This window comes from Pollicipes pollicipes, unplaced genomic scaffold, assembly GCF_011947565.3.
Source record: "Pollicipes pollicipes isolate AB1234 unplaced genomic scaffold, Ppol_2.1 Scaffold_2555;HRSCAF=2994_pilon_pilon_pilon, whole genome shotgun sequence".
Lineage (NCBI taxonomy): Eukaryota > Metazoa > Arthropoda > Thecostraca > Pollicipedomorpha > Pollicipedidae > Pollicipes > Pollicipes pollicipes.
Genome location: NW_023596136.1, coordinates 44,193,380 through 44,217,043, shown reverse-complemented (window position 1 = coordinate 44,217,043; position 23,664 = coordinate 44,193,380). Strand labels below are relative to the sequence as shown.

The 23,664-nt window shown below is 52.2% G+C and overlaps 1 protein-coding gene across 1 annotated transcript; it reads right to left on the bottom strand.

The window, feature by feature from the left end:
• Nucleotides 1–101: 101 nt before the first annotated feature.
• On the bottom strand, nt 102–23,400 carry LOC119106448 (muscle LIM protein Mlp84B). The gene is made up of 12 exons (XM_037230098.1): nt 23,247–23,400; nt 16,716–16,832; nt 15,897–16,068; nt 11,574–11,688; nt 7,468–7,564; nt 6,205–6,295; nt 4,754–4,883; nt 3,722–3,897; nt 3,292–3,418; nt 2,404–2,588; nt 1,949–2,060; nt 102–924 (listed from the first exon to the last, which is right to left on the bottom strand). Exons 2-12 carry the CDS (start codon nt 16,828–16,830, stop codon nt 754–756), a joined length of 1,491 nt encoding a protein of 496 aa, XP_037085993.1. The 5' UTR covers nt 16,831–16,832; nt 23,247–23,400; the 3' UTR covers nt 102–753.
• Nucleotides 23,401–23,664: the final 264 nt, after the last annotated feature.

Here is a 23,664-nt window from a genome sequence, read left to right as displayed (position 1 = left end):
GGCTATAATGGACGCTTTATCAACGTCGGCACATGCCAATGATATTCCGCAGCGGGGAAAGTTCATCTGATGTGCTGTTTGCCATGGATAAGACCACCACGTGCACGACGTCATCTTTTATTTCCTTTTACATGTCAAGGAGCTGCGATGGAACATCTGGCCGCTGTGTTAATATTGAAACAGTTCTAAATCCAAACAAGCTGTGTGCTTGGTCGATGGCTCGACCCCGGACATGGTTTGACGCATCGATCGCAGTAGGTTTCGTTTCGGTCAGCAGGCCCCGAGGGCGTGCCGCTCAAACCGCGGCCGCGCGGCCCCCGGGGCGGCGCTCACCCCTCCCCGCCCCGCCCTCCTGCCGCCTCGTCGCGCTCGGGGAGCCGCCGGCGCCCTCGTGTGCTGCGCGCGTCGCACCCACCAGCTGCGGCAGCCCAAACGTGGGGCGCTCATGACAGCTCCGGGAGGCGCACAGAGGCGCCGGCCGCCCGGCGCGCGCCAGCGGCCCGCCCCGGACGCCATGCCGCCTGCCGGTGCCGCGGCGCTCCCGCCGGCCGCCCGCCGCCGGCCGCCGTGCCACCTAGGAGCACCGAGATTAGTCCGTCTATGTACAGGAAGGCTAGGTGGCACGGCGCCCCGGGCGGACGGCCGTCGGCGGCGGCCGACGCACCGACTCGTATCGCTCGCGTCCTCGCGCGGCGGCGGCGCGGCCCGCCAGCGCCGCCGCGACCTCGGCGCGACCGCCGCCAGCCTGGTCGCTTAGCCCATGCTGAGCACGCCCGCCCCCATGCCGAAGCCGACGCCCTTAGGGCCGAACTGACGGCCGTAGCAGGTGCGGCAGTGGATCTCGAGGTCTGGGCCGTTGCATGCGTTGGTCGAGTCCATGCTTTTGGCACACTCCTTGCAGTTGAAGCACTTCTTGTGGTAGCTCTGCGGAAAATAATTTCAGTCGGTTTCGGATCATAGGAAGTGAACCGTGTCTTGCATACTACACCGCCTTCGTGGTATTTAACGCGCATCACCCAGTGATAATAAAGCTAAGGTGCATAGCTAGGTACACGGCTTGCGCCACGCTGCTCTGTCGTAGCATCAACAATTACAGCCCGCTGGCGCTCAGATGTTGTATCGTGTGACTGTCTTACCTTTGTTACCTTTGCAAGTGCGTCGCCGTTGCTGATCCGAAATATACCTACATAGCTTGCGCCATGACCAGTGTATTTTTTGCCAGATGACCCCATCAATTTTAGGTTATCAAGGAGCTAAACAAAATTCGTCTATTGATGACTGCTCACCTTCGTGACCACAAATAGTGTCGCTGTTTGCCCAGAACACCCTCTTCATGCCTTATCTTCTCTGCCGCGGGCAGAGATCTCCCTCCAAACGCCGCACCCACTTCGTCACAGGCGAAGAACACCCCATGCCTTCCACCCACTCCGTCACTCGTGGAAAACACTATCCGTGTGTCCCACCCACTCCCTCACTTGCGGGAATCTCCCCTGTGCATTCCACTCATCCTTTGCTATACAGTAATCACGCCTGGCATGTTCCACACCCCATTTCCCTGGCGTGAATTGCCCCGGCATGTTCCACTCACCCTGTCCCTGGCATGTAATACCCCGGCATGTTTTGCTCACCCTATCCCTGACGTGCGCTAGCCCGGCATGTTTTGCTCACCCTATCCCCGACGTGCGCTAGCCCGGCATGTTTCACTCACCCTATCCCTGACGTGCGCTAGCCCGGCATGTTTTGCTAACTCTATCCCTGACGTGCGCTAGCCCGGCATGTTTTGCTCACCCTGTCCCTGACGTGCGCTAGCCCGGCATGTTTTGCTCACCCTATCCCTGACGTGCGTTAGCCCGGCATGTTTTGCTCACCCTATCCCTGACGTGCGCTAGCCCGGCATGTTTTGCTCACCCTATCCCTGACGTGCGCTAGCCCGGCATGATTTGCTCACCCTGTCCCTGACGGGGATGGCTTCAGCGGCATACACAGCGAACCCGCAGCGGGGGCATCCCTCTCCTGGCGCTGCCTTCATGCCCATTGATGGCTGAATCATGCCGCTGTTCCTGGAAACCGCAAACACACATCCAGTAAGTTCCCGCAGATAAGTAACGCTCCAAGTATGCAACCCACCGTCTCAAAATGTGTTCAATCTGTGTTAGCTAAATGTTCATTGCCCCGGGCGTTTAAAGTAACTGGATCATTGACTGACATTTTATGAATCATACCTCAAGTATTGTTCTGTTTTTGTTTAATAATTAACTCATTATTCAAATAAGAAGACGCAAGTGAGTGATACCAGCTCAGTTTGACTGGCTTGACAATACATAAAAGTGTAATTGACAATAGCACATATAAGCAATACGGTATTCGACCGAACATGGAGTGTTTGCTAAATGCAGCACTCACGGGACTTGTTCGTCAACCGAGCCGGACACCAGGGTGGGGCTGTGGCCGAAGCCGAAGCCCTTGGGGCCGAAGCGGCGCCCATAGTCGGTCTTGCAGTAGATGTCCTTGTCGGGACCATCGCAGGCGATGGTGGAGTCCAGAGGGCGCTTGCAGTCGTGGCAGCTGAAGCAGGACTTGTGCCACTCCTGAGAGAAGACGGCACATCGGTGAGGCCCCGACAGATAAACCAGGCTCCAGGCCGGTTCCGTGGCAAGCAGGTGCGCAATGGAAGGAGGCCGAGGAGGTGAACATCGAGTTTTGGTGAGGCATCTATCGATGTCTGGTCGAAGAACGACCAGATTTTGATAGCGAGAGCACACAACATCGATGCCGTGTGAATGTGCTCGCGGTTAGAGCTAGTGTGCTCTATATGCATTGTCCAGAACGCACGAACAGCCTGTTGGTAAAGCCCCCTCCCCCTCCGCTCCCATCCCCAGTCCCAGCCGCAGCCCCACCCTCAGCCCCAGCCCCAGCCTCAGTCCCAGCCACAGCCACAGCTCCAGCTCCAGTCCCAGCCCTAACCACAGCCGCAGACCCAGCCCCAGCCACAGCCACAGACCCAGACTCAGACCCAAACCCAGACCCAGACCCAAACCCAGACCCAGACCCAAACCCAGACCCAGACCCAAACCCAGACTCAGACCCAGACCAAGCCACAGCCACAGCCACAGCCACAGCCACAGCCACAGCCACAGCCACATCCACAGACCCAGCCCAAAGGCCAGAGCCAGACCCAGACCCAGACTCAGGCCCAGGCACAGACACAGGCACAGACCCAGCCGCAGTCCCACACCACGCCAAATACGCAGTACAAGATCTTCCTGAGACAGTCGAGCCGCGAGTACTCACGCGTCCCTTGGAGAGCATCATCTCCGCCGCGAACACAGCGCCGCCACAGCGAGGGCATCCCTGGCCCGGCGACGCCTTGATGGTGGTGGTGTTCATGCGCGACCACTCCTGCGCCGGCGCGTCGGAGCTGCCGTGACGGACGGCACAGTGAGGAGCACGCGAGTCGGCGGTGCTCCGCGCCCGCAGACCGACCGTGGCTAGCGGGGCCGAGTCTGTCAGGCCGCGCGAAGATCTCGCTGTGCGTTCGACTGGCGCTGTTTTCCAGTGATCTGGAGTGTTGATCGCAAAGCAAACCCAGCATCGATAGTACACGTGGAAAGTCAGTATGTGTGGATGATCGATCGGAATTTGTTTTTGTACGCAACCTTAATAAGTTTCCCCACCTCGACCTGCTGTGCGTAAAAGCAGCACGCGGCTCCAGCACACTTACTCGATGGTGTCAGACTGGAGGAAGGCCGCGCCACAGCCGAAGCCGTAGCCCTTGGGGCCGTACTTCTTGGAGTAGCACAGCTTGCAGTAGATGTCCTTGTCCGGGCCATCACAGGCGTTGGTTGAGTCCAGGATCCGTGAGCACTCCTTGCAGTTAAAGCAAGTCTTGTGGTAGTCCTGGAAACGGCAGGGTCAGGGGTCAATCAGGCCTGCTGTGCTTCTAACCCTATTTCTGCTACCGATCTGTGACCAACATTTCTTCCGAAAAGCAACCATTTAAAGGGAAAGTTTCACATTTGAAGATGTTGCAGCAAGCAGCAGATATGGTGGAACAAGCTCACTTATAACTATTTGTATGCTGTTTTAAGCAGGAAAGGCTGCTCTAGACAGCACAAGTTTCTGTTTAGTACAGGTGCTCTGCAATGTGTCATGGTTTGATTACCTCATCGTACCGTGCACAACATTGATTGAGAGCCAATTACGGTCGTTGTATTTCGAGATCGCTCTCACAAACGCCATGTATGAACGCTTCGAAAACTATATTTTTCTTGGCATTGTTCGCCGCATGGCTTAGGGAATGGCAGGATTTAAATGGTATCGTGACGTCATGAACGCCGAGATGGATTTGAAATACTCTGTCCAATGTACATTTCGCCCATTTTAGCAGGCGTATAGCTCAGAAACTGGAAGAGTTTGGGTCGTAAGAAGGGCAGGATTGTATACAGCACCAAGAAGCCTTCGCGAGGGCTGTTTTAGTTCAAGACTACATATAAATATGGAACACTTCCTTTAAGCCTGAGTGATGCGCAGCATTACGGCATTTCTGCGGGTGGAGTTGCAAAGCGTGGTCCAAACTAAAATCTGTCACCACATTCAAATTCAAATGCCTCTTTAAAGGAGCCCAGGCCATCAGTCGCTGCCATGAATACCTGCAGTGTCACCTAGTGCTGTAGCGCGATCACCACGCCTCTTCATTCACTCCGAACCCGGCCCTTAAGGTGACCCCACTGACCCGGAAGGTGACCCCACTTACCCGGAAGCGGGACTGCTTCTTCTCGGCCTCGAAGACGGCACCGCCGCAGCGGGGGCAGCCCTTGCCGGGCGGGGCCTGGATGGATGCCTGCAGGTTCACCGTCGGCTTGTTGGTCATCACATCGCCGTCGCTGCAAGAAGACGCCGAGCCTGAGCGGCGGCTTGAACCAGCACCTACGACACCGAGCCTGAGCGGCGGCTGGGACCAGCACCTACGACACACGCGCCCGGGAAGACGGGCACGAACCAAACGTGGATAGATGGTGCGATGGTAACTGGACGGGGCTTAGCGGTGGTGATGGTCCATTGGTGGATGAAGGTTGAAGAGATGATCAGGTTCTGACGCTGCGCCATATATGTTAAAGAGTATGCAGGATGACGATGGTCTCGGTGAGGTTGAGATCGAACGCTCTGATGACTGCTGACCAGACAGCGAGCAAGGAGCACTATCAGAAGAGCTGCTAAGACACATCATTCCTTATCAATTTCATTCACAAGCAAGTTCACCGGCAAAATCCAGCGTGGCTTAAGCGGTGCACCTAAATTAGCACACTTTAACATCGTCAGTGAATTAGAAGAAAGTACAGGTATGTGTTGGTTCGAAGAACGCACGACAGTTAACACAATAAGACGCTGATACACCGACACCATAGACACATGACAACGCAGGTAGATGGTTTTAGTATTTGGTGGAGTTGACAGCAAATGGTATGATCTATGCAGCTACTAGACGTTTGTGACCGCCACGAAGTCTAACACACGATCGAGTTACTAAGCTTATCATCAAAACTATGTATGATCAGGTTGAATACTTGAATTGCTGCTCCTAACCGTAATGGTGTTTGTTTCGGTGTTTCTTAACCTTAGTTGGCTACTGCCTGCAGGAAAAACGTCTTTTATTCGGCCGATGTTATTGCCGCCGTGCATCATGCTGACATGTCTGACCTTTATCGCGGCATGCCAATATGGTTTGCTACACATGGCCACCGGACGGCGATATTAGCAGTGGCGTGGCAAACGTGTGTGCACTGCACCAATATTTGTTCGTTACTCCGATGGATGCATCAACAGCCGGAATGTTTGCCCCATGACTTGCCACACTAGCCATTTGGTGGCTTTACCAATAAATTTGTCGTGCATTCCGGGTCGTGCACATACAGCATACAGGTTCTCATTGCGACGACAGTGAGGTCGTTCCAAGAGTGAACAAGTTAGTGGTATTGATCGTGTCGTAGTTTGTCGGTGTCTGTTATCGCCACAGGCGAGAGCTAAAAGGTGGCGGGTAAGAAATGGCGGTCGCATGTATTAGTAAGCTCGGGGTCGTCCAGGTAGACCGTCTGCACCCGGCTATGGACGATGCCAGCCAGTGGTCCGAGTGACCCTAGGTCACCGGGCGTCGGGCCGTTGGCGTGTGCCGGGGGGGGGGGGGGGGCGGCACCGAGCGGTACTCACAGCTCGCTGCCGTCGGTCAGCGTCATCTGCAGCGCGCCTGCGCCCTGACCGTAGCCGTAGCCCTTCGGGCCGAACTTGCGGTTGTAGCACACTGCGGGCCGGGGCCGGTGCAGCACGTCAGGGCAGCGAGCAGTCGCAGTGCGAGCTGGCTCGTGAATGCGCCACTGTCTGGCCATTCTTACGCCACATGCGGCCGCTGCTGAGGTTTGGCCGAGGCTGGAGGGCCGTTATGCAGCGTGCCACGGATAGGAGACGAATGGCACGTTCACCAGATCCCGTCGCTGTTCATGTGCATGATTGCGCATGGACATAATTGCTGATGTTCTTGTTGCGAACACAGATGGCTACGATCGAATATAGACATAGAGAGAAGTTATAGGCAAAAGCTATCTACCAGTTGTTTTATCACACAAATAGATATTCCGCCAATTCCTCTGTGATGCAAAGGTACTTGAATGAAAAGCGCAAAGAATGTTATTTTCTCTGCTTAGAAGAAATGCACAGATGTTTCTTCGCACCACACGTTAATGCATGGGCATCAAGCACATTTATGAAACCGCATAAGCAAGGTATTGAGCATGCCAGGATTATTCAGGGTGCCATGCATCACACGAAGTAGGACAACGGGTGTTTTACTTCGTTTACACTGTTTGCTTTACTTGAATCATGGAGAGCTAGAATCATGTGCCGCCGAAAATCACATTGCATTCCACCGAATTCTAATCTACCTCGCACACCAATAACCGAGTCAAGTGGTCAGGCTACTTGTTTATAAGTGCACACATGCCGCCGATCGCAGATCAGATACACGGTTGTGCCAGCCCTGGGTTACGCTATCTCCCGAGAAAAATATCACTGAATGAAATTAGAATGTTACATTGTGCTGACTGCTATATTCAAGCCCGTGCTGGCTGTCCGAGTACTAAAAAAGAGAGGCATTCCATGGACAGCCTGCTTTGGCCGTTGCTCAAGGGCAAATCAACAGATAACATGATCGACCCTCACCCTCAGTTTTAGCTCCAATTGGCGATGCAACGCATGCCTTCGACTAACAAACAGTTCTAAGGTACACCGCAGCCTACATAGTAACTAACTCGCACTTCTACATATGCGCCGGACTAGTGGCCTGCGCTACTGTCTATGCGCTGCATCCCGGAGTCCGGGGGACGCCGCGCGCCGCGCGTCTCTGACGCTGCGAGCCGCCTGCCTACGACGGCCGTGCCGCGCGGTCTATGCTCCGGAGCCGGCTCCGGCTCCCTGTACCTGTACAGTACAGCTCGCCGTCGCTTCCGTCGCACCGCGAGGTCGAGTCCAGCCGCCGCTGGCACAGCAGGCACGAAAAGCAGGCCTTGTGCCAAAGCTAAAACCAAGGGCGGTTAGTTGCGCGGGTGTGTGGGGACGGTGGCCTCCGGCCAAGGAACGTCTCAGCCTGAGTGCGGTCGCACAGCCGCTGGCCGGAGCAGCGGCCTCGTCGAGTCCGACGCTGGCCCCCGGGCGACGGTTATTCCCGCGTGTAGAAGTGGCGCATTCTGCCACTGTTGGCGGCGTACTGCAGTGCCGCTGGACACTCCTGTTGGGTGTGATTCAGCGCCGCGCCGGTTCAGCTCTCATGCTTTGTCCGTGCCGGCCCGTCTTCACCTGGCTACGGCCACGCAGTCGCCGAGCACGGTGTGACGGCGAGGGATGTGGGGAGGGGCAAACGCAACAGGTGACCCAATATGAGCGGGCGCTCACCTCTGAACTCGTCCAGCTTTTTCATACTGCCTAGCACCTGCAGCATGGGGCCGATCCAGGCACTGGACATGCCCTGACGCAGGTGGTCCATCGACTCTGAGTGCGCAAGGTACCACGTCGGCCGTCAGCGATGCTGAGAGCAGGCCAACGTCGTGGTACCCCGCCGGACGACTCAATACGGACGGACAGTGGCAGTGAGATGCCCATGATAAAAGATTAAGTGAGATGAAAGACTCACGACTGAAATATGTACCAATCGCAAGCTGCAGCAAACACCTCGAAACTGTCTTACGCCTCGGCTGTAACGCCTGCATGACTCCTCGCACAGATGCACAGCTCGTTTGGAGTCGTAGACCTACTGGTCGGTGCACTGAGCCCGGCTGGCGCCACGGCTTCCTGCTGCGCCTGCGGCCTCCTCTTCTTAGTGCGGGTGCTCCGGGACGTGTCAGCCTCGGTCCGGTCCTGCCGCCGCCTCTCCATGTCGGGTTGGTATCTGTGCGTGAGCCTGCGCCTCCTGCCAGCACCGCCTCCTCCCACCCGGCCGCCGGTCGCCGCACTTCTGGCCGCCCGTTCTGGCCGGCTGTGGTCGCGGCCAGCAACGCTCTGGGCCCCATTTGTTCCCGGCGCTGGCAACGGGTCACCGTGCCGGTCTTTGGCGGTCCGACCGCCCGGCGAACACGGGCCACGCGGCTGCCACTGCGTCGCCGGAGGCGCCGCCACGCCGCGCCGTGTGAATATGCGGGCGGGGCAGAGGTTCGCTTACGGTGCGTATCTTGTTCTTGATTTGCTCTTATTTTAAGTTGCCAGTTGGGGCAGGCATGTTCCTTGGCTGGTTACCACGTGGCAAAATATGTGAGCGGTTCACACACACACAGACAAATGCATAAACACAAACGTGAAAAAACAATCAGGGGTGTCACTTTTCAAATCGGTTGGGGGCTGAGCCGATAAGGTTGGCATTACCCACCCCAAAGCCTGATTTCTCGCCAGATTCGGGGCAATTTCATTCGCGCCTCTCACATCAAAATATAAAACATTTGGTCAGATCCAAAACAGCTTTGATGTTAAGGAATGGCTTCCCTTTTGAAGCAGAAGTGATAGTGAGAATGATGTCATATGAGTATGTTGACATCAAAGGCGGTGCGATTATGCACCTAATATACGAGCAGATCAGAGGCTAGTTGCATTTCATTGGCCCAGTATTTCCTTTTCTGTATGTATGCATTGGGGGGCTCAGAAGAGCAATGGGCTGGTTCAAGTCGGCATTTTGGTGCTCTGGCCACCAAAGTATACCAAGTGACAACCCTGGTGACAATCATTGCACAACTTAAACAAAACAATATAAAAAGATGTTCTTAAAACATTTTTATGCACCCAGTCCATAGCGTAAATGTTAGCAAAGCACAGCGCCACAATACTGAGCAACGCTGACCAGCGGGGCCCGCCCGCGCATGCACGACCCCATGCGTGAGCGCTTGCATGCCTGCGCATGTTTATGCTACTCACACTTGCAGTAGATCTCGTGGTCGGGACCGTCGTTATGCGTAGGGAGTCCAGCTTTTTGTTGCAGTCTGCGCAGTGGAAGCAGTGCTTGTGCCATCCCTGCAGCCGTGCCGCATCGGCCGGTTAGTCAGAACACACCCGGCGACCGACAGCTGCTGACGACTGCGGGGCACTACGGCATGCCTCGACAAGCTAACCTCTGGCTAGACGAGATCGTCTGAGAAACGTCTATGAATCTAATCAAGGACTACGGAACCTGGCTCTAAGTCCTACTATTCAGGTTTCCAAGAGACTTTTGAGTTTGAGACTCCTTCTGAAATAATTTGAAGTGAGGCAAAAAGTTATCTAGGCCTTTTGGTGTCTGCTGCAGTCCTGTGTCTGGATTAACACGCTGCCTTTTTACCGCCAAACGTTCTCTTTCAACGACTACAACAGGGAATCAAAGCACACCTTGATGAGCAATAGAACGCAAGCTGGTAAACAGCGCACCGTTTTAAGATCTACTTGACCACACCTTTTATTATCTACATATATTAAATAGATAGGCCGAACTGAATGTGCGGTTCATAAGGGCAGGCTGTGTTGTATTACCAAACATAGGCAGCATGTACTTTAGCTGAGAGGAAGTGCCTGCTGGGCATCACGGATGATTCTCAGCGTCGACTATCTGCTGCCTGGCTGCAAACCTGCCACCTCACTTCGGTGCACGATATTTACCACAAAGGCGGGGCGTGGTCGGGAGTGAGGAGGACGAGGGAGGGGCCACGCTTCCTCCGTGCCGCCGCCGACCGCGACCGATGCCAGCTGGCAGCCGGCCACAAGACTCGGCGGCGGGGCTCCAGCGGTAGGCCAGGCACACCAGCGCATACCGGCGCCAGGTGGCCGCCGCCCAGAGGCGCGCTCAGCACAAAGAGCTGGGACGCGCGGTGCTTCTCTCACGACTGGGAAACACTTCTCGTGGTCTACACTGTGGGCACGGTACCAGATGGCTGATGAAGGGACCAGCCGCCAGTCTGGCTGGCGGCCCGTACGACCGTTTGGTCCTTCCGACCGTCTGGTCCTTCCGATCGTCCGGTCCTTCCGACCGTCCGGTCCTTACGACCGTCTGGTCCCTCCGACCGTCTGATCCTTCCGACAGTCTGGTCCCTCCGACCATCTGGTCCTTCCAATCGTCTCGTCCTTCCGACCGTCCGGTCCTTCCAACCGTCCGGTCCTTTCGACCGTCTGGTCCTTCCGACCGTCTGGTCCTTCCGACGGTCTGGTTCTTCCAACTGTGGCCATCGGACACGTCCAGGGACGTAATCAGCACGGTAGCAGAAGGGGCACAAGGTTCTCTGGGCATCCACCACCTCGACGAACTGGCGTATATTTTAGACCCCAATGGAGAAAGGCATCCCCACCACTTGAGCGGGGCATATATAACCATATATATGCCCCGTATATATATATATATATATATATATATATATATATATATATACAGATATATATGGTATATATAACCATATATATACCATATAATCACATATAACCGATCCGCAACCAATCTATCACCATTCCATTCAAGTAATAGCTATGTGTCGAGCAATCAAACCGCGAAATATTTCAATGCGAGGACCTTTCTGCCTGATCAGAAGGTTTCTAAAGGTACAAAGGTTCATTACATGCTCTCCTTTGGTCGCCATGCCGTTCTGTTCTACTCCCAGCCCGTTCTGTTCGGCCACCTCAACCCCGCTCCAACGACCACACACGCAGGCGCAGCTCACAGAGGGCGTACCTCTACCGCTCCGCCACCGCACGCCCAGCACGCGGAGGGGGCACATCTGCCGATCCGCTGCCGCACGCCCAGCACGCAGAGGGGGCACGTCTACCGCTCCGCTGCCGCACGCCCAGCACGCGGAGGGGGCACGTCTACCGATCCGCTGCCGTACGCCCAGCACACGGATGGGGCACGTCTACCGCTCCGCTGCCGCACGCGCAGCACGCGGAGGGGGCACGTCTGCCGCTCCGCTGCCGCACGCGCAGCACAGAGGCCGCACACCTCTGCTGCTCACAGCTGCAGCCCTCCCTTCCCCCCCCCCCCCCCCGCTCCATCCCGGACGACGCCGATCAACAGAGCGGATGCGCCATACCTTTCCCATGGCCAGCATCTCTTCCGCCTGGTAGACTCGGCCGCCGCAGCGCGGGCAGCCCTGGCCTGGCGGCGCCTGGGCGATCTTCTGCAGCTGCGGGTAGTGGTAGCTGTTCCTGGAGCAAAGGCGAAAGAACATCAGCGCGCCCCAGCTGGGAACGGCGGAAGCTGCGCCCCGCCCTGTTCAACTTGGCCATGCTGAAATGTTTGGATGCTTGTCTTGGTCGACGTATTATATGAAAATGCACTTTACGAGTGCTGACGTGTTCAAGAAAAGCGCAAATAATCGCAGAAGACTTGATAACACATGACTGAACTTCACATCACATCACCGGTGCGCCGTTGAACCCAACTAGAAAGCAAAGTAAACATACCAATACGGTGTGTGGCATGAGGAAGTTTTGTACGGTGTTCGCAGAATAGTTCCGGGAAATCTCTTCAATCTATTCTTTTGGGAAATCACAATTTTTGGCACCGTTCTAGATACTACAAGAACGCGAGACATCTTTTGAAGGTAAGATCATATTGATAGTTGAGAATCTCTCCGGAATAAAATATAATGTTAGGTAAGGATGTTGTGGGCTATTTCAGACACAAAAAATATTCAACACGTATTGAAAAAACAATTTTGTCAGTGTATGTGTGGCTTTGCAATTGATCAACACCATATGATCGTACATGTCGGTGCGTCCCAAAACTTCAAACAACTAACACGGTGGTTAACTTCTTACTGAGTGTCGCAATGCATTCAGCCAGTTTTGACGTTTTGTAATACAATTACGCTACACCGCATTGTCACTTCATCTAGAAAAGTTTTTATCATCATCGCACTCATCATTTCTGTAGGGATTACGTCTATCACAGCTTTTTTTATTAAGAATTGGTATCTACAAAGGTGGGTAGAAAATGTTACAGTAGAGTGGTGGATGAAAAAGGGCATATATAAACATAGCTGCGCATTTGTCTCCTGATTCAAACCGAATATTGCTTTTTTGCCACAAAGCTTCTCGTTACGTTGTACTAATTTTGTGAATCTATGACAATGAGACCGACGAAATGGGAGCAAGCAATACTTGGCAGTACTCCCATCATCACAGCATTTCGCCTCAAACTTACAGCTGATGATAAAGCACAGAAGCGAAACTTAAGGTTCCGTGATTTGATGGCTTTGAAAAACTTCTTTCGTAACAGGGTTTTTCTGTAAGCTTGTCAAACAATATATATATATATATATATATATATATATATATATATATATATATAATTCCGAGAGATTTTCACGTCAAGACCGTGACGGCCTCATCGCGTACACAAAGGAACACACTTACAAACGAATGGCTTCTTCCCGTACCTGGGGCAGTGCACGTCATATGCCCAGGTTATCGCAGCGGCGTGTCCAATATAAACACCATGTGAGCTGCAGTAGTAGCGACGCCTAGCTACACATATCGGAAACTTCATTTCTGGCTCGATCCACTTGGCCAGCTAGGTTATTACATCAGGGATACAGCAAAACTCCTATCGACAGGATTGCTACATCAGTTATACGCGTCATTACTTCTGTCGCAAAATCTTGAAGAGACTTCACTTACATGCGACATTGCTTATAGTACAGAGAATTTACACGACATTGGTGCTACAGCACAAAAGTCATACCCGTAATTTCTTCTACAGAGAATTTACGCGACATTAGCGCTACACCACAAAAGTTATATCCGTAATTTCTTCTACAGAGAATTTACGCGACATTAGTGCTACACCACAAAAGTTGTACCCGTAATTTCTTCTATCGTAAAAAACTTTTGCAGTCATTGCTTAAATGTGACATTGTTTCTTCTGCACAAACTCATACTTGCACGAACAGTAATGTCTGTATGTATGAGCTGTGCTATAGTGATGACCGCAAAGTCCTGAAGCAATGATGGGTAAAACAATCCGATGCATAACATTTGTCGCGTAACACCAATGTTGTGCATTCGTATTTGCAGTAGAGGTAATGTCGAGTATAAGAAACGACTTATGAGCTTTTGATGTAAAATAAATGACGGAGACGTAGTTCCGCGTATAAGTAACGACTGCATCAGTTTTGGCTGTAGAAGTAATCACAGGCATAACTTTTGAAGCACAAATTATGTAGCAGAAGTAACGAAAAACTTAAACGTTTGGGGCAGAAGCGATGTCGCTTTTATATGATGACTGCATTTCTTTGCTGTGAAAGTACTGACGAAAGAAGTTGTTGAAACATACGTTTTGTCGCATAACACTAATGGCGTGCATATGTAGCGGCAGTAGAACACACACCGTGGCACTGTTGCCTGCAGGAGTTCTTTCTGTAGTACTAATATCGCGGGACCGGTCAGATGAATGGGGATTTTCCAATGAGGCTAGATGTCGCTACCATCTCTGAGACGACGCAACGTCTTCTGCGTAATTCAGGAACGCGATTTTCCCTGCCATTTTGCGGGGCATGTTTCACATGGCGCTACTAAGTTGCTTCTACTTACGTTTTCTCATTGCATCAGGGGCTTAAGATACTCCATTGAACGCGTTGCAATAAACTGAGTGTGACCTGACACGAAAACCTAACGGCACGCGGACCACCCAGTGCACCTCTGCTTCAATTATGTGAATTTAAAAGGTGACTAGGTGCAACAGAATTGGAATAAATTTGCGCGTATTGCTACAATTTACATGCATTGGGCTACTATCAACAGGCAATGTTACGACCCTGATGATGAATGATGGTCAGATGACATTCAATTACAATCACTGATATTTAGAACGAGCAAAATATATCACAGAGAGGAAACAGCAAGCAAAACCATGCCTACTGCGTTGGCCATTTCTTCTTGGTTCCTAGCAACGACTGCAGGCGTAGCATGTAAATGCGCTATCGCGGGCGACGATACCTGCTTAATGGAATAATGTTGTTTACCTACGAAAGGAGTGGCGTTTCCAAGCTAGTTGACAGTCTAGTCAGGCATGGTGGCAATGCTTATTAAGTTCCTGTGCTCGTAGACTGCACATTAAAACTTAAAAACAATTGCCTGGAATTTTGTGAGGTGCGTACGATCACGTGCATTATATGCGTCAACAATGCTCAGCAGGATGTAGTGTAACACTGAGTTAGGGGATGGGACCTTCAAATTAATAATAATTTTAGTAGGCTTAATGAGCACCTTGGACACGCACGTTTACGGAGAGAGTACACACCACCTGAGGATAGGACCTGGCAAATCGACACGCAGCAGCGGAGCATACCCGAACAGACACCAACTCTAAAACAGAACTTTCATCAACAGCTGAGCGCGACGCGGACCATTCGGGATCTTAGAAGGCTGTACATTCGGGATCTTCCCCCCAGGCTGAACGCAAAAACCGCACCATGCGACCTGATTTAAACGATATCATTAGGTTGTACACGCTTCTGAGGCTCAGGCAGAGTTCATAGTTCCTGATGATTGCGGTAAGAAACGTTCTTATCTACTCCTCTGTGTGGGACTTAGTAAGCTTCTAGTTAGCCGCCTGTCTTTTGCTTTTTGCAGCCTTTAACATTGAACTTTTACAGGTTGTTGGTAGCATAGACGATTCATCTCTTTGAAGTTTTTAGTGACATTATCTGCAAAGATTTAGGGTATCGCTCTAATTCATGTGAAATCCTTGTCACTCGAACGCGCGCAACCGAATCGAATGGAAAAGCGCAGCTCGAAATATTAAGTACCGTCTTTATAATCGTTGTTTATCCTTACAACGTCGTTTAACCAGCACATCCTAGCAAATCGAAGGTCGTTAACTCAACCTGAGAACTATTAACTTACAATGTAGACAAAACGGGAGCTGAAGACCTTTCTTTATTATATCAAGGCTTCAGTTATGGCAGTATTTAGTCCTTAATGTTACGGTCGGAGGCAGCGTAGCAGCGACAGTCTCTCATCAGCATTTTGTTAGTTGTTTGGGCTCAACAACTATTATTCGGTGTCAGTACCCTATATTCTTTCTGAACAAAATCATTGCATTTTCCGGTAAGCTCAACATCTTGGAAATCGTTTTCTTCTTCTCAAGAGAAAGTAACCATTGACCTTTTCTAAGGCACTTGGTGGTGCCGCTGCTCTCGGCAGCGTTGTTACCCACGTGCTGGTACATGGTGGTAAAGTTCTCCGCCAGGGAGACAGGAGGATTCAGCAACTCCGAGGGAGACGCCGCACTGGCGTTACTGCCGAGGGAGACGCGACTTGGCCGTTACGGCAAGGGTACGCCCCGTGCTGCCATTACCCCCCCCCCCCCCCTGGATGGGGCAGAGGGGCTCAGCTTTGCCGTTACTCACGAGGCAGACTCGACGTTGCCGAGGTGTTCACCGGTGTCCATGCTGAGTGCGCCAGCTCCGCCTCCGAAGCCATAGCCCTTGGGGCCGTAGCGGCGGCCGTGGCACTGCTTGCAGAACAGATCCTTCTGGTGTTCAGAACAGTTGGTCGAGTCTAGACCCTTGTTGCAAATGCCTGGAATGGAGCGTGGTGTGACGTGACGTAGCGAAACGTGACCTGAGAAAGCATCGGATTGAGCGGATGAAAAGCGACAGGTTAAATAGACAGAATTTTGATTTATAGGAGTCTTTTACAATTTAAAGACACAAGATATAAAGCAATGTCACGATTCCTGAGCAGGAAAAAGGCCCTTGGGGGATTAAAACAAATCAGTCATAATTGCAGTCACCGAAACGTGCAATCCATATTGCAGTCCGCGTTCGGAATCGCAGCATGTTCGTGGGTTCAGGGAATATGTCCATTGAGGGTTCTTAATCACTAGCATTCCGCGTGACACGACCCGCGCACATTCCTCACAATTTGAGAATGACACTAGTAACTTTTGTAACACTGTTGGCTTCTGCACTACCTGACTAACGCGTATTTGGAACTCTAAGCTACCTGTTCTTTAGTCAGAGTTCCATGTTTAGATAACACTCTCTCGGTAATGTCCTTACGGACTGTCAGTGAAGCAGAGCGACTTCTCCCGGCGCGAAAGCTACCACTCAGCAACACCTGGTGTTGAAGAATAAACATTAAGAGCAAGAACCAGTCTGCCTACGCACGCGTCCATAGGCCAACGAGCCTTATGGCGGGGGCGGCGCCCCTTCTGGCTCACTCACTGCACTTGAAGCACGTCTTGTGGTACTTGTGCCCGCCGGACACGCGCTCCTCGGCGGCGTACACCGGCCGGTCACAGACCGGGCACTTGGCCACTTCTGGCGGCTTGAACGGCATGGCTGCGGCACATAGAAAACAAGGTCACTGCGGGTGTCCGGCCAGAAATGGCGGCTGACACTGCACGTGGGCTCACCACAATAACGCTGGCCGTGTTGAAGTACTGCTTAACAGACGTGACGTTGGACATGAGCCGCAATATTCTGACTCGTTAGTCTGTCCGCCTCAAGCGGTATTTGTCCGCCGGCTTTCTACAAGTTGTCGGTCAGTTAGCGGGCCTTCGCCAGCAGCGCAATTTCGATAAGCAGGCGGATTCATCTTCGGATTTCATTTAAGTATGGGATACGACAAAGTGAGAGCAGTCACTCACAATGAAATCTTCAAAATATACCATGCCCTGACTTTCACAGCAGGGACTCTGGGGAACAATACGCATCAGGTCACTATATGAAAGGTGGAGGTCCGCATCATCAAACGACGCGGACAGAAATGCTATGCATGTGACACGCAGTTTTTGCTCCTAAGGAACTGTGCTTTCGCATTGGTACGCATTGCCGCTAATTGGCGTGTGGTATCTGAGACTTGTGTAAACAACTACGACCCCACGACGAATTGCATGTATTCTCCGGCAGGCACACTTAACAGCCTGAGTAATGATCCAAAAAGCACAGAAGCAAATTACATATAAAATTTTCTGCCTCCCTTAAATCGAACATTACTTTGACCGCGGGCACTGCTCCGTGGAATTCTAAGTCTGACCGACGTTGAAAGCCTCTGGCAATTCTTTCCACTCATTGCATGTAAGGCCGTGAGTACATGAAGTCTGGTGTAACAAATCTGGCATGTAATTTACTTCGCTGTAATACTGCGATGTGACTCTGGCATGTTTTGAGGGTCCAACTACCATTTCCTCTGCTGCGCTTCTAGCTTTAGTTTGAAATTGGCCTAACACGGCATGAAATATCACCAGATACTTCAGGTAATTTCAAATGGCAGGTGTTCTTATCACTGCTATCTCCGTCCAACAACTGCTGTTAGATAAATTTCCATGGGCTAGGTGTGTGTGTCATTGGGGCTTTACGACGCGCCTAGCTGCGAAGGCTATATGGCGTCGCCTGCCTCCCACCCTGGCGGGAAGGGCGGGCATCGCGGGGATCGAACCCCGTACCTCTGGTTTCCCAGAAGCGCAGTGGTTTACGCGTTAGCCATTTCACTACCGCCCCCCATGGTTTAGGTAAAGGTGACAATGCAATTAAATTATGCTTCACATGTTGCCCTAAACCCAACAGCAACAAAAAAACAACTGATCTGCCAGGGTCTTAATTTCAAAAACAGGTTAGAGTAACTCAGCAGTGAAAAGTGGCAAACCCAACACCTAAAATACCTCAGCAAACGGGGTTCTTTTCGGATTTGGCCCAGTTTTTAAAGTTGGGGAGGGATGGAGACCCTCTCCCCAACTGAAAGGAAAACTGCCCCCTGTGGTTGGCCTGTGGGCTGGCATTAAGGAAAAAGTTGCGTCTCTAGCCCACACACTTTCCAGAACTCGCAGTCAAGGGCACTCGTTCAGCATGCTAGCTAAGCTACAAAGCTGCTGCAGAGACGACGCAGCTCCTGATGCATGTTGCCCGAAGGTGATGCCAGTGTGTCGACAGGTGCTATCGGCTTCGATTCACAGCAAAATGTGTGCGTCATCGCTGACTGACGGCTGCTGCCATCCAGCCAAGAATGCATCGCAGTTTATCATAAGCTGGCGTCTCGACCGCTGTCAAAGATAACTCCTGAGACAGTTTGTCACAGATCATTTACCAGGCTGACCGACTTGGCGACGACACGACACGTGTCATACCGGTCAAATTCAGCGTGTTTGCCTCAGCAAAACATCCGACGCCATCCCCATTTGAATGTCAACAAACGACAGATCCCTCCAGGCACGGCCGAGCGCTTCTGCCGCAGCGCTCGCGCCCCACCATCCTCTCCAGGTGGTGGAGCGCGGCCCGGAGACTGCTATAAATACGCGGCCCGAGCTGAGCGATCCGCGGGCAACCATCAAACAATCAGCAGCAGGCCGCAGCCGGTCCGGACCGGGCCCCATTTGAAACGCCGGAATTCTCACACCGGGAGGCAAAGCCCGCCCTGCTGAAATCGCACCCGACGCCAAATTTGGTGCGACTGGCGCATGCGCGGCGCGGGGCGGCTCGGATGAGTCAGCCCCGCTGTTTGTGTTGGTGCTCGCTGAGACGGAGGGGCCCGTGTCAGACGCCCACCTGATAGTATGGGGAATCTCGTTTGGGCCTGAGGCCCAGCCGCTCACTGGCTGCCTTTTGCTGCATTCTTTAGAGCAGGTGCGAACTGCGGCAAGTGAGCCCCGGGCCTTGATCCAATGCATTAGTGCTGCAGCAATGATGTTCTGGGTGTGCTTATTAAGCGCGTGAATTTGTATTACCTGCGATGTCAAGGACCACGGAAAACTTTTCGGATGTTCGAAAATTAAACTGCCAGGACATGAATTGGGTAATTGTTCAGAGCGTCTATTATACGAGTACTTGACGGTATACCTAATGCTTAACTGCACACGCCGGTAATAAGTAAAGCTAAGTTCCCAAAGCTCACTTCGAGCACTTCCACCGCAAAATTTATGTATCATCATGAGCAGTCTCCTCGCTACTCATGCAGATTTGGATCATGGTTTGGGTTCGGATTCACTCGAATTGAGAGCATCATACACATTAATGCCCCAAATCTATGTCGTTACCATTGTCTGCGACCCAACTGAGATTCATCGCAAGTGTTTGTGTGGCTAGCATTGAAGCATCAAGCTCATACTGTTTCATCAAGATCGTAATCAAAGCCCTAGTTATGCTCCGCTCCAACATCAATACCGCAAACAACGACCAAACAGGCAAGATCTGAATGAGATGAGTGAGCGCTCCTTGGCGGAAAGTGCCAAGACAGGGCGCCCGGAGGCCGTCTTCTCCATTGCTCCAGCATCAATACCGTAAACAACGACCAAACAGGCAAGATCTGAATGAGATGAGTGAGCGCTCCTAGGCGGAAAGCGCCAAGACGAGGCGCCCGAAGGCCGCTCTCTATCAAACCGTCCACACAGTAAGGTGAGCACGATGAATAAGCCACAAGAGGTCACAAGTGAAGAAAAAATATACGTCATGAGTCTGTAGCTGCTGCTATAAGGAGGAGTCCATGAGGCCATCTGTCGAAGGTGAGGCAAGGTGATGCCCACCTGTTCAAAGCTCAGGCATGTTCACCTGGCTAGGTGCAGCATTTCTTGTGGTCGCAGTGGTCCATCAAAGTGCATAGGAGGTGCCATGTAAAAAACATGATGTCCTGTTGCTGATTGTTTTGGGGAGAACAGGAATTTGCGCCAGATATTTTGTATGGATGTAATGAGGCATGCTCACTGTATAGGGACGCATGCTGCAGATGGCGTGCGTCTGTAACACCTACTAGCAAAGAATAGATGCTTCATGAAATGCAGAGTTTCTTTGGTAACAGTTTAGTTGACTGACAAAATCCGATCAAGCATAACAACTTATCAAAATATTTTCAATGTCAGTTTTGGGTCCTGGTTTTGTGCCCCAATATTGCAGATTCTAAGGTTCAATGTCAAATGTTTTAGCACTACAGGGGCCCCCGATGGGGTAGCGGTATTCAAAATTAGACTTGGACCATATCCTCGGCGGCGACTAGGCGACCTTTGCGTTTCAGTTACACGCGCAGAGAGGTGCCTTGTGATAAGCGCACGCGCTTTTGCACCAATCAGCAATAGCATCCTCAATGTGTGTGTTTGATGTGAAAAAGCATTTCTGGTTATTTCTGTTGCCAACATACGCATCCAATTTTTCGGTCACAAAAGTGCAATTATGTGAATTCAACATTACTCTACAATATTCAAGACATCTGCGTCATTATGTGAAGTGAAATGTAAAAAGGCACGCTGCTTGTTTAAACTTAACTCACTTGAATATGCCTACGAAGATTGGCGGGGAATGGTTCCACAGCAGCACTCGTGCGAAGTACATCAACACATTTTTGATGCAATAGTTCACGCATGCTCTGCCGAATTTTTACATGTTCTGCAACGGATGGCACGCTCCCTGCTCTGACAAGGTGTGACACTGATGGTGAGCTGCTGGCGGGGCCCCGACGCGGCCAAGGCACGCCCCGCTGTCACCGCGGATCGGCGACAGAGCCGTCTGCCAGGTCTGCCAGGTCTGCCTGGCTCCCAGATCCCGCTGGCACACCCCTGACGAGCTCGGCAGCCCAGCTGGGGTCCTGATATCCCGGCAGGCTGTCCAGATCACGCTGGATCGTATGTGCTGGCTGCATCGCGCATATTGCGACGATTTTCAGCCGTGGGCGGGACCAGTAGATGAGCCGACATATGCCCAGGTTATCACAATGCAGTGCAAGTGAAATGCAAAGCAATGTCTGTAAGCTGCGCCCGGAAAGAAACAGACATATTTCAGATTAGGTCATACTGCATGCTGTCATCACCTCACACTCAGGGGATGCAAAGTTCTGTGTGTTTTCCGAGAAATGTTCCCTTTTCATTCCCTGGAGGGCTGGATGCATCGCAACTATGGGCCCTGAATGCATCACATCTTTTTCCCGATTTTGGACAGCCAGCACCTTCTGCCTACCGTCTTCACTTCCCACGGAGGTTGTCGCATACTTCATAGCCATCATTGGACAGTCCGTCCTGGCTCTCGGCCACAGTGATAGTCGTGTGTTTGGTGAAAAAAAATACTACGGGAGTTGTAAGTATTTTGCAAACCTGAAGCCGGTGCCGTGCTGCCACTAGTCTACATGCATTAAATCCCGGCATCGTGTCGCCAAATGGTCCTTATTTTACCAGCACATAGCCTGTTATAGTATTGCCAGTACTGAGCGTGTACCGGCTCAGTCGCGCACCTAGGATTTCACGTAAGGAGAAGCGCAGCATTTCATAGCAAAGCTGTAGAGGCTCTCCCAGTCATGGTGATCCTTATTTGTTGCTTGGGGACCCTGATTGGTACACGGTTGGTTTTTTAGCATTGTTGTCCTATTTTGACTCCCGTTGTTTACGTTTCAGAATTCCTTCAGGTGTCAGTGGGCGTAATTCCTACAAGCGTCAGTGGGTGCAATTCCCACAGGCGTAATTCCGTCAGGCGTTAGCAGCCGACAAGTATTAGGGGTATCAACCCCAGGGGGCCCAACCACCTACAGGAGTGAATGGTTTGACATGAAGGTTTCCCCGCCCTTGGCTACGCCATTGCGCCCGTACCGGGTTGCTAGAATTTCACATATCCAAATGCAATCTTTCGGGACCCCTCGTTCCACTTGGCCTGGAAATCAATAAGCATATATGAAACGAAACAACTTATCGGGGAGCATGCTTGGGGGCTTTTACCATATGTACGCTCGCATTTCCCATGATTAGGTAGACATTTCGCCCCATAAATGTTTCATGCTATGATGTTCATTTTAATTCCTTTTGCATCATTTTGGAGGATGTTCGAAAAAATCATATACAAGAAATTTTGTGTATGCGAGATCGTGTCAGGTTATTTTGTTCCGTCAAGCTTCTAGATTTGTCGAAGTCTTGAAACGGTACGGTATGCTGCAATGAATCGCTTGAATCCACTTGACAGACGATACAACGGTATGATATAAGCATTCGCACGCGTAAAGATGGTACTGTTTCCCAGTACCAATTAAGGCCTTCGAAAGCCTCACAAAGATAGGACTTAATTCGTTGACTGCAATCGATCCACACATACTTATCAAGCTGAAATGCTGAATGCGAGTGCTTCCATATACAGGCATTTAAATTCCAAAGTTAATAGGACATTAAATTGCCAATCGTCATTGTTGCATCAAAGTTAACTGCATGATGCCCACTGCAAGTATCCCTCATTCGTGGACTGCTGCAAGGGTCGCTTATGATACCATTCCGTCCACAACAGCTTGATAAATCCACAGGCGTCAGAAACAATAGCTTCGTGTTTGCAATACCCTCAAAATAAACCAGCACGCAAATAAGCAGGGCAAAGATACAACACCCTACGCTTAGCCACTATATCACTGGCCCACTCGTTTTGCATGTTTTTGCTTAGGAAAGCACTACAGTACTCCCAGTGATTCACTGTACACTATACGCTTATTATGACGCCGTTTTTTTACCACCCGGCGCGCAACACGAATAGCATGCGACGCAAAACCTATGCATAAGCGTTCGCTATGCATTGGGTGTCTCCACTGTCCAGCGCCACTCCCGCACGTCACCACTTCGTCCTTGTCACGACTCCCGCACCACCGCCGCGTCCCACGGCATGCACCGAGGGTGGGGCTCGTCGGCAGCAGTGTCCCCGTGACCTCGGGCCAGCTGACCGGCCCGAGGTCAGGCCGCAAGACGCGGCGGCGGCGCCGGGTCCCGGTCCGGCGTGCCTCGCGCGCTGGCCTCGCCGCGGGCGCTTCACCTGGGTGGCGGCGGAGTCCAGAAGACGTGCCGGCGGCTGAGGCTGCTCACTCTGACTGCGGCCAATGCCTCCAGGCGCAGCGCCTGTTCGACTTCCAAATCAAAAATATATCCTGAAGTCACGCGGTAAAAATAGGCGGCGGCCGGCGCGTCGTCGGTGGCTGCCGGACGCAGGGGCGCTGCAGCCGGTGGACCCGGGCCGCCGCCGGGCCGGCTTCACCGCCGCCGCCGCCACCGCGGGCCGGCGGGGACATTTCGGGACACGCGGTCCGTGAATCAGACCGGTGACGTGGGCACCACCTGCACGTGGCCGCTGGCCCAGTTGGAGAGAACGGCACGCGACAGGCTCGGCCGGGGTGCGGGGCAGAGTGTGTCACTCACCTGACTCAGCGCCGCCGCGGGACCGTTGCCTGAGAAAG

Bases quoted from the DNA above. Each gene is read 5' to 3' on its own strand.
- LOC119106448 (XM_037230098.1), bottom strand. From the start codon at position 16,830: ATGCCGTTCAAGCCGCCAGAAGTGGCCAAGTGCCCGGTCTGTGACCGG. The intron at 6,296-7,467 runs GTACAGGGAGCC...CCCGGCCCGCAG, and splicing joins CGGCGAGCTGTACTGTACAG to TGTGCTACAACCGCAAGTTC. The intron at 925-1,948 runs GTGAGCAAATCA...TATTTTCCGCAG, and splicing joins CCATCCCCGTCAGGGACAGG to AGCTACCACAAGAAGTGCTT.